The following is an 11,665-nucleotide window of genomic DNA, read 5'->3' on the forward strand; positions in this document are numbered from 1 at the left end:
GAGTCCTGAATTACATGCTAATCGATGTCGTTGTTGCGATGGTCTAGCCTAATCGTGCTTTGTACATTAACGACAACTATTGGTGGTGAATGTGGTGATACTACGACAGAAGCGCTACAATCCATTTCTGTTGACCTGATGAAAATCGAAGTCGATGAGAACAACTATCTATCTCACACATTTGATTCACCAAATCCATAATTGTTAATGGAATCTCCCCCCCCCCCCCTCTCTTACATCGATTCCATCTCCGCTGATATCAGCAACTGTGATCACAACGGTAAGTCGCCGACGTTCGGCAACCCAGCCTCCCATTCCGAAACTCGGTCGTCGTCATCTCCACCGCTAACATCGAAGTCAGTAATTCTGACTTTCTCTCCCATAACAATCAATTGGTGAGCAAGTTGAACCGATTTCAATGAATTAAAGGTCCAAGATAACAATTTTTTGGTTAGGATTCATAGATTTGAGAAATTTTCCTCTTATCTATTACAAATTTCAACTGATATGATGCTAGTTCTTGATCATTAATTATTTATAACTCCTATTCTACAGACAATGATCTCAGCTACTTGGCTTTTCTGCTCTGCAATTCCTACACTTCTGGTTAGTTCTTGGAATCTTGAACTTTTTACCTTGTTGTTTACAATCATTTACAACTAGCATATAATAATATAGTTTTCCAGTTTTACCCTTTGGTTACAATACAAAAATAGTTCCAGTACCAGGGTGTAATGATCTTGGCTTGTCCTTACATTGTCTCATTTGCACTAACACATGGCTGATAAACGTGACACAAATACCTAAGCATGCGTTTTTAGACAAGAAACACGTTTTCTAGGCTATTTCTAATGATATATATGAGGAAGGCATTAATGTCTTTTGCACAATCGAGAGATCAATAACAAGTCTATGTCCTATCTTTACTGTGGGTAGCAAAAGCAAAAGCAAACGAAACTTAAAGTTAAATATGTTGACCATTTACACCTGTTTTTGACTCTCCCATTCGGTTGACTGAACTCAGGCTTTTAAAAGGGCAGCAGAGTCTCTTGAAAAATTGCTTAATGTAACTAGGGAAGAGCTTCCTGACACAATGGTTGTTGTTCGTTTATCAGGAATGGAAATAAGTGACTTAACAATGGCTGTTGTTCGTTTATCAGGAATGGAAATCAGTGACTTTTCAATGGAGCTCAGTGATTTAGGGTTAGCATTCTTTTTCCCATTAAGTTATGCCTGGATACACTGCTCTTTGGATAAACTATTAAGTGGAAGGAAAAAGTAAATGAGAGCATATTTGTAAAACGTTAGGACTTAACTTAATCTAGTAAGCTATATATATATATATATATATATATATATATATATATATATATATATATATAAGTGTTTCTTTTTTTACTTACTACATAAAGAATGACTTAATAGAGAAAGTCATGAAACTGAACTTTTCACCCTCAAGTCCTATCTTTTTACAAACTTGCCCCAAGGGTGCCCTCATTTCTCAGAGACTTTTTAAACATAATTTATCCACATAACACTGTATTCAGTTATTCAGACAAGAATTAATCTGAAAAAAAAAAAAACATAGTCAAGTCTGGTATTTCTGCAGGCATGAGATAACCCAAGGTGTTAAAAGCTCCACCCGTGCAGTTTGTTTGGCTGAGGAAATATTGAGGCGATTGACAAACATGAATCCAGCAGGTTAGCAATAATATATTCTCAAAATCATTCATAGTCCTACACACAAGGGTAAAATGGTGATTTACTAACACTTGCTACATACAAAGATCATTTATCTATTCAACACTTTATCTAACTAGTTTTTTCCCATTATTACTTGTAATATTATGTTATAAATTTACATTACTTTATTTATTTGGTAATAATCGTGTATTAATATAATTTAAATAGTTAATGCAACAAAAAAGTTACAAGATGAATTTGCAGAAAAACTAACAAATGTAAGGGGTTTTTTTTGAATCTATAATATATATATATATATATATATATATATATATATATATATATATATATATATATATATATATATATATATATATATATATATATATATATACTTTTTGGTGAAAAAATGGTATTATGGGTTGAAAATGGTCTTAAAAAGGTCTTATTTTCCTAGTTCCGCCTGTTTTGTCAATATTTCCTTCAATTGTTTCCAAAATATAAAAAATAAATATAAATTAGTTTCTTGTATTTTATATTATGCAAAAAGATATAGCAACGTACTTTGTCTTACACAATGACCATTAACATAATTTAATTTTACACAGGGACCATTTTTGTAGTTTTGAATAGATAATGATCAAAATAACACAACATTCACATTTCAAAATCATAATTGATAATGGTTCATGTTCGAATTTTTTTGAATTTTTGTATTTGTCTGAGTCATGGTGTAACAGTTATAAGTAAATCACATATAATTCATATGTGAATTACATGTGATTCACATGTAAATCACATATGATGTAACATCCATAAATTCCATGCCAAATTTAAACTATATCAATCATAAATAAAAACCGTAAAGCATCGTTTACAAAATGTTTTCAAATCATTTTCCATCAAAGTGTCCCAAAAATCATAACATAAGGAGGAGGAGCGGTACGGTCACGCCTTTACCTTTCCATGGACTCCTGAAGTACCTGAAACAATAAACTGAAAACTGTAAGCCCGAGGGCTTAGTGAGCTACCCCCAAAATACCAATACCACACTGACAATACCATATCAATATTAATCAATCAATCATCATGCATACTGGGCCATCGGCCTGACTGGACCGCCCTACCGGGCCTAAAGTCTGTCTGAATCTCTCCCGAGCCTTCGGCATGACTGGTCCGCCACTTGGGCCTACAGTCTCCCCGGACCGCTCATAGGGTATGTTGGCCTTCAGCACAAAGCAGGACCGCCTCAACCCAACCAACAAGCAAATAACCATGCGCGCATAGCTATCATATACTAGCATATACAAACATCAAGCATATCTATCTCACTAATCATAATCATAGAATTCTCCTGTAACTAGAGTACCGACCTATCATGTCACTAACACACCAATCCTTAAGGATCATAAAAGCATAACATACTGTCTACCTCGATTCCGAACTAACAAATCATAACCACATGCAACATACCATAACAATAACAACTAAAGGGTCGGCCTTGGTGCCGTAGACCCTATTGATATAGTGAGGATAACTCACCTCGCAGATATCAACACGAAAGGTAAACTCCAACTCTCGGATCACTTGACACAGGTTCCACCACCTATCATCATAGTACATCATACTCATAAGTCCTTAACCTTACAAGGTACTCCATAAACCACTAGCCAACCCATGGTCAAAGTCAAAGTCCTCAATCAAGGTCAACAGTCCATGTTGACCTTAACTCGCCGAGTACCCTTGGCTATTCGTCGAGTTCCCTGAACTACATTCCAACTCCCCGAGTCATCGGAGTGACTCGTCGACTTCCTTTGATCCTCGATCAAACATAAGGTCACACGTCGATTTCCCCCCTTGCTTCTCGACAGATACACACGCATACATAATCTAGGGAAAACTCATCCAACTTGCCGAGTTGTTCTTCAACTCGTCAAGTCTTATGGTGATCTTCATCGGGCTCGTCGAGTTGTTCATCCAACTAGTCGAGTCCACCGCCATCTTCATATGACTCCCCGAGTCATCTTGTGACTCGCCGAGTCCATTCAGTTCTTTTTCTATACATACTTGATTTGAGCCATGCAGCGACCCCAAATCACAGATCCAAGCTTCTAGGGCATACTTACCACGTAAAGTTGCAAACTTTACATGCATACATGGATATAAAGGCTTCAAATGTCTATTTTAAGTTTTTAATGAAGCTTCAAGTCTAAGAGGGACCTCAATCACAAACAATACAGCAACTTTATGATTCTAGCATCCAAGGAGGGTCCAGATCTGAAGTTACAACCTCAGATCTAACCCATAGCTCATCCTTTCAACTTAATACTTCACCAAAAACCCTAAAATTCAACAATGGAAGAGATTCACAAGAATAAAGGCGATTTGGTTACCTCCAGAAGATGATGACTGAGATAAGAGCTGATTTCCACACTCCACTTGCTCCAATACCCTTCTCCTCTAAGCCTTCTCTCTCCAAAATCCTCTTTTCAAGCTTCAATCACACAATGGCACACACACACGCATTAGGGTTTTAAGGGCTCTCAAAGACTGCAAGGAGGCCAAAGGAGGCTAAGGCTCCTTTAAATAGGGGTGCAAACCCCGGGATTTAGGGTTTCATCTGCCAGCTCCTACTCGCCGAGTCCCAAAGTGGACTCGTCGAGTAGGTCACTTAACATGCGGTCCCACCCCGCTGCTACTCGACGAGTAGGTCGATCGACTCGTCGAGTAGGGCTTCATCCAATAATTCTTACGTAATGAATACCTGAGAATCGGGGGTTACATATGAATTACATGTATTCACATGTAATTATGAATTACATGTGATTTACATGTAAAACACATAAGAATTACATGTGATTCACATGTAATTCACACATGATTCATATGTAAATCACATGTAATTCACATATGAATTACGTGAGATTCACATGTAAATCACAAGTGATTCACATGTGAATTACATGTAATTCACATATGATTCACTTGTGATTCACATGTAAATCACAAGTGAATCACATATGAATTACATGTGATTCACATGTAAATCACTAGTGAATCACATATGAATTACATGTGATTTACATGTATATAATATCTAATTTACATATGAATTACATGTGATTCACATGTAAATCACATGTAATTCATATATGATTCACATATAAATTACATGTAATTCACATATTAATCACATGTAATTCACATGTAAATCACAAGTAAATTACATATCAATTACTTGTGATTCACATGCATATTTTCTGAGTGGTCTTTGTTAATTTTTTTTTATTTTCTTGTGAATTTCACATTTGAATCTTAAAAGATACAATCACATGTGAATATCACATTATATAATCACATTTGAATCTTACATGATATAATCACATGTGAATCTTACATGATATATATTTGTGCATTTTTCTGAGTGTTCTTGCATTAATTAATTTTTTTTAAAATTTTCTTGTAGGTTTTGAAAAATTTGTTGAAAATATTGAAGAGGTGAAAAGTGATAAATTAAAGAAAATATAGAAATTTTGATATGAAGAAATGATAACACTGTGAATCTTTGTAATTTTTTTATATTTTATTTTGTATCGAATAAAATACTTGTATTATGTTTATAGATTGATTAATAAAAATTAAATTTTTTATAATTTACTTACGAATATTATAGTATAAGAAATATGCATTTGAAAAAATATGCATATATGCACCTAAAATGTTGATTTTTTTGTTAAAAAATACAGTTTTGAAAAAAATTGCATTTTTTTATAAAAACCATAGTTTTTTCTTTTTGAAAAAAATGCAGCTTTTTTGAAAAAAAAAATATGCAATTTTTTTGAAAAAAAATATGCAGTTTTTTTGAAAAAAAAATATATAGTTTTTAAAAAAATATTTTTTTCATTTTTTTTGAAAAATTCATGTTTTTTGAAAAAAATTAAAAAACATCCATTTTTTTAAAAAAATCTAAATTTTTTTTAAATAAATCCGAAATTTTGAGTTATTTTTTTTAATTTTTAGACATTTATATTAATATATTAAATAACACAAAAAAAAAAATTAAACATTAAATGAGATTGGTAAGATAACGATTATGTCCTTAACGAATTACTTTTGATCCAACGCTCCACTTTTAGTTATCGGGAAACTATGAGTTCTCAACCGATCTCAACCCTATATATATATATATATATATATATATATATATATATATATATATATATATATATATATATATATATATATATATATATATATATATATATATAGGGATGCTATTTGGGTCGGAACCGAACCGAGCCGACCGGAACCCAAAAACCGAATAAGGGTAATTGCATGAACCATGAACCGAAAACTGGACCAAATAACCAATATGGGTTCGGTTCGGTTCAGTTATTACTAGGGGTGGAAAATCGGGTCATCGTGTCGTGTTTTTGTCTGAAACGACGCAACAAGGTTTTATGTAACACGAACACGACACGACATGATGTCGTGTTTTTTTTAACTAACATGAAAGCGAACCGATTAAATAACGACAAAGACGACACGACACGACAAATATAAAATAAAATCAAAATCAGTTTATTTAATTAATATTTAATTATATGTAATACGACAAACACGAAAAATACGACAGACAAATGCTTGATCATGTCAATTTCGTGTAGAATTTTGAACATGAACACGACACGACACGGCATCGTGTTTTTTACACTTGACACGAACACGAATTCAAATTTCAGTTTCGTCTCAATTCCGTTTCGTGTCGTGTATTTTTTTCGTGTCGTGTCATCAATTGTCACCCCTAATTATTACCCAAATAACATGTACTAGATGGTTAAGGAGCTAATATAACCGAATAAACCGTAATAGGATTCTATAATCCGAATAACATTTACAATATGATTATAAACATTGCATTTTTTTTTATCAATTTTATAGCTTACGATTCCATAAGAAATCTTTTAAGGAAACAAATTTGTTAATTAAAAATAATGCAAAGTATACATAATTGTTTCAAAGGTGCAAAAAATGTTAGAATTTGTGGAGTAAGAATGTAAATACCAATTAACTATCTTGAGATATAAGAAAGCAAAATCTAGACACCAAAATCTTGAGATATAGTTATGAAGCAACATATAAGAATTTGGTGTTGGTCAAACTCATCCCTAACAATAAGGTTAAGGATGTCGGTCATACACCTTACGTGTAATTATTTCCCCACCCCACCCCAACCCCCCCCCCCCCCCCCCTCGTACAAGTTTGGTAGTTTTTTAATCAGAATTTTGATTACTTTATCTTTTTCACTAGAATTGTCTACAGTTATGGTCATTACATTATTGATACCCCACATTTGAAGACAAGTCAACAATGTGGACTCAATGTCTTCTCCCTTATGACTATCTAAAGGTTAAAAGTTGATAATTCTTTTGTGAACGGCCCACTCTTCATCAATAAAGTGGGTTGTGACCACCACATAGCTCGACCTTTGACATAAGTTTGTCCAACTATCGGTGGTCAAATTCACATTACTAAGGGGAATACTAAAGAACTTAAACAACTTTGCTTTTTCTTCAAGAAAGTAGTCGGTGGCTCTTTTTGAAATTGTGGTTCTACATGGCAAAAATACGTTCCTATTCAATACATTATTATACTCAATAAATGATACATTCTATACAAACTTGAATAGTAATTCTCCAACTAAAATAAATTTAACAAAGTTTTTTTTTACTCTTTTCTCATCATGCCTCCAAGTCCCGATGCAATTCTCCCCATTTTCATTTTTTAAAAATTTAAAGTGGTTTGGTTTTCTATTTTTTTTCTAAATGTGTTGGGTTCGTTTTACATCTTTATGTATGTCCAATCATGCTAGAAGTACTGTTTTCGTCGGATTCGATTTTGAGCAACGTGCCACACCTTTTGCATTTTCTGTGTCTAACTTTTTCAATATGAACTACATCATAATCGGCCCAACAAGCTGCCCTTTTGGCATATTTCCTTGTTTTTGTGTTTGTTGTTTGACTTGTTCAGGCTTTGTTTTCAACTTGAGTTTAATCAACAAACACATATTCATCATCAATCTAAAGCACGACACATTTAAGTGGTACATTGACATAAAACATCTTCCGTTTTTGTTATGTAATAATATATAATATCGTTTGTATAGAATAGTATGTCTCAATATTAAAAATAGCTTATTGCTCAATCGTATATTAAGTAAAATATGTCTTCGAGCTAGGGTGTAAGTGAGACAAGTCAACTCGTGAGAAACTCGAGACCGACTCGGAAAATACTCGAAATCGAGTCGAGCTCGAGCTCGAGCTACTCGAGTACCTTATCGAGTATTTCACGAGCCCGAGCTCAAGCTTAAAATCAAGGCTCGAGTCGAGTTCGAGCCGAGTTTCGAACTCAAGTATTTTAGTCGATCCGAGCTTCAAGCTTGGTAGTATTCGGCCTGACTCGGCTCGTTTACACCCCTACTTCGAGCCAAGTATTTTGGTTCAACTCTTGTTGAATACAAAAATAATAATTTAAAAATAATATAAAATGTATACCAGTATATGTTTGTCGTTAAAGATCTAATAAGTTCCATTAACTTATAAAAATTTTAGTATAAGTAATAAGTCGGTGATTTGTTTAAAAGAGAAGATGATTGGGCCCTATTTGTTTACCTTTTATTTGAAAAATTAAGAGCTGGCCTTTAAAAATTCGGATATAGCTTGTTTGGTAGCCTCTTATAAAATACATTTGAATTGGATAAAAAGCCTCTTAAAAAATCAAACTTGTATCCAAATCTGAAAAACAAAAAATATGGAAGTGACCTAATTCACTCTCTTTCTTTTATTCTCATTAGCACGTCTACACTCTTTTATTCTCATCGACGTACACACACAAATATTCCATCCTGTTCTGTTGAAGCTCCATTCCTCCCTGCCATCACCATCGTTGGCGTTGTCTCTTCCTCCAGTGCTATGACACAGTGCCTCAAGCTTCAACTGTTGCGGCTCCGGCTTCTTTGCCTCCGACAACTTTTGCAGCTAATGTCTTCGACCTTTGTCTTTCTGTAACATCCAAATTTATAGGTACATTTTATTTAAATTAAAGTTTGGCTTATGGGGGATGCCACGGCGTAGCGAGGCATTTTGGTCGCGGGTCTCTATTGACCCGCCACGATGTGGTAGGTATAAGCCACTTCGTGGCCGCGGTTGAGGCATTAAACCCTAATTTTCCAGGTTTTGCAACATATTTAATGGAATGAAGAGGCTAGGGTTTACTTACCCTCAACCTCCACCACCCTCTTAAGCTCTGAAGAAACCCTAATTCCTTTTCCTCCATTTTTGAAGCTTTCTTGAGTGCTTTTGGGAGATTTTGAAGGAAGAAGCAAGAAGGAGTAAGCCAAGATTAGCAAGAAAGTCCCTATCATCCTTCCTAGCTCGATTACGAACCTTTGTAAGTGTTCAAGGCTCCAAATTTTTGTTACTAGGTTGCTAGACCATGATTTTTGTCCCATTTACTTCTAGATCTTGTTAGTTGAGATGGTGATATTTCATAAAGGTTGAAACTTTATGAATTTATGAATCAATTGGAGTAATTATTTTTTGGATCAGAAGTATGGTTAGTTGATTGAACCTTGCATAAGATTTTGGTCATAATCCCCATTTTGACCTTATATGAGTCCAATACATGCATTGGACATGCATGTCTAAAAGCACCAACCTTTATGTTGGTTTTAGTGTTATAAGCTCTTCTGGAGTGAATAGGTTAAGGACTTAAGGGATTAAGTGCTTCTTGGTTTAGCCCATACCATGTTTTTGCCTTTTTGGACCTAAGACTTGAGATCTACACCTCTTGGAGAGTCTTAAGGGATAAAGTTGGAAACTTTATCCATCTAGACTATAAAAATGACTAAATTTGAGCTTTGGAATCAGAGGATTCAACTTAACCCATTAAGATGTTTTGAACCCAGTGCCCACGACGTGGCCCTAGGTTGCCATGGTGTGGCAACTGTAGGAAATCGTATATGTTTAGTCGTTTGAGGGTCGCGATGTGGTGAGTCAAATTTGACCATTGACATTTTGACTTGAGTTGACTTTTGGTTAAACCCCTAGTTTTGAAAGGTAAACTAATGGTGTACCTTGTATGGATGTATAGGTGGTGTATAGTATCTGTACTCTCGGAAGTAGGGGCGGTAGTTGCTGATCATTGTCTGATAGTTAAGTCTTCTCACTATACTATGTAGGATTCTAGTTGTCTTTGTGATACTTGCATGGAAGACCCTAAGGGTAGCTCGTGACATTTGTATGAAAGACCATAGGGGCAGCCCATGGCGTTTGCATGAAAGACCATGGGGATAGCCCATGGCATTTCAAGGAAACACAATGGGGTTAGCCCATGGCACTTGGTTGTAAGACCCTGGGGGTAGCCCATAACATTCCAAGGGGAAGACCATGGGGGTATCCCATGACACTTGTATGTAAGACCATAGGGGTAGCACATGGAAATGTATTTATGGTATGTGGTGTTTTGGGTAACTTACTAAGCTTCATGCTTACAGTTTATATTTGAAATGTTTTCCAGGTACTTTTGGTTAGAAAGGGAAAGGCCTGGCATAATCGTATAGCATCCACCAATGTTCAACATTTTATGATTTTAGGATTGTACTCTGATAACTATTTTTCCACATTGTCATTCTTTGATGCTTTGAAATAATTGAATGATGGTTTATGTCGACTTAAAAATAAATTTTTTTACTTAGTATTTTTGGTATGTTACAAGTTGGTATCAGAGCCTTGGTTTGAGGGATTCGGGCACACTCTTGAGTGTGTCTGAACTTAAACTGAGAAATTGCTAAAAAGAAAATATTTTCCAAAACGTTTTTATATAAGAAGGGGTGTAAGCTGTGAAATTGACCGAGCTCAAGTATGTATTACCCAAAATACCTATACATGTTGATTTGTTCCAGCATGTGTATATGTGAGTAGCATTCTAGATTAGGGCTACGGATCTACTCGGAATCGCATATAGGATGCTAGGAGATATACATTTGTATGCTTGTTGTATGAGCCATTAGAATTGCATGCTAGTATGGATTTTAGATGATATGATAGAGCAGCTTGATTAGGCAGTACATTGGTCACAACTCGATGCTCAAACGCTGCTTGCTTTGTGGTTTTGGGGACCTCCACTAGTATTATGTGAAAACGTTAACACATGCATGTCTCATTCATTTAAAGTCGGATTGACATGCGATTTTTTACAGAGTGTAGTTTAGAGTTTATGCATAATTTTAGACTATAATTTTGTAAATTTTGGTTTCATATTCAATGACTTACGGTCACCCGAAGTCAGGATATCAATATGAAAATTTTCAAAGTTCAACCCACTAAGTAATAAGTAATTGCCAAAAACAATTTTGTTTTTTTTTGGGTTTTCTAGTTCTAAACCCACTATATTCGGTTCCAACCTACCCACTTTGATGTTTCATGGTTTTCCGGTTCTAGACCCACTTTACCCGGTACCAAACCCGAAACTGGTTCCTATATACCAGTTCGGTTTTCGGATCTACAAAATCTCGTTAACCGGTTCTGGTTTTTTCGGGTCCGGGTCTATCCGGTATGGGTTTGGACCCACTTTCATCCTACATAATTTTCAAACAATTTTATGTAGGTCTTAGTTAATTTTAACTCATTATCAGTCATTTGGATTCGTTCTTCTATTGTTGCACTTGTCCTACGTTCTTCTTCGATGATGTCCATTGTGTTCACAAATTGTCATATATCTTCAGACATCGTAATTAGGAGCATTCTCATATTATACAATCCTCGACCATAGAAGGCGGTAATGGGATTTCCAATATTATCATTCATTGTTTCGCACGATAATAATCACGAATCATTTCTAACGCAGTCGTATCAACAAGACGCCGTTGCTCGTCTTCAAGATGCATTATTCATATTTTATTAACAACACATCCTCATCAATC

General features: G+C 34.9%; 1 protein-coding gene across 1 annotated transcript; it reads left to right on the top strand.

Annotated features, from left to right (window-relative positions):
* The first annotated feature begins 558 nt into the window (after nucleotides 1-558).
* Nucleotides 559-1,706, top strand: LOC128127158 (uncharacterized). The gene is made up of 4 exons (XM_052765561.1): nucleotides 559-606; nucleotides 1,025-1,144; nucleotides 1,190-1,203; nucleotides 1,610-1,706. Exons 1-4 carry the CDS (start codon nucleotides 559-561, stop codon nucleotides 1,704-1,706), a joined length of 279 nt encoding a protein of 92 aa, XP_052621521.1.
* The last annotated feature ends 9,959 nt before the right edge of the window (nucleotides 1,707-11,665 follow it).

Source organism: Lactuca sativa, chromosome 1 (genome assembly GCF_002870075.4).
Source record: "Lactuca sativa cultivar Salinas chromosome 1, Lsat_Salinas_v11, whole genome shotgun sequence".
NCBI lineage: Eukaryota > Viridiplantae > Streptophyta > Magnoliopsida > Asterales > Asteraceae > Lactuca > Lactuca sativa.

Bases quoted from the DNA above. Each gene is read 5' to 3' on its own strand.
- LOC128127158 (XM_052765561.1), top strand. From the start codon at position 559: ATGATCTCAGCTACTTGGCTTTTCTGCTCTGCAATTCCTACACTTCTG. The intron at 607-1,024 runs GTTAGTTCTTGG...GACTGAACTCAG, and splicing joins CTGCAATTCCTACACTTCTG to GCTTTTAAAAGGGCAGCAGA.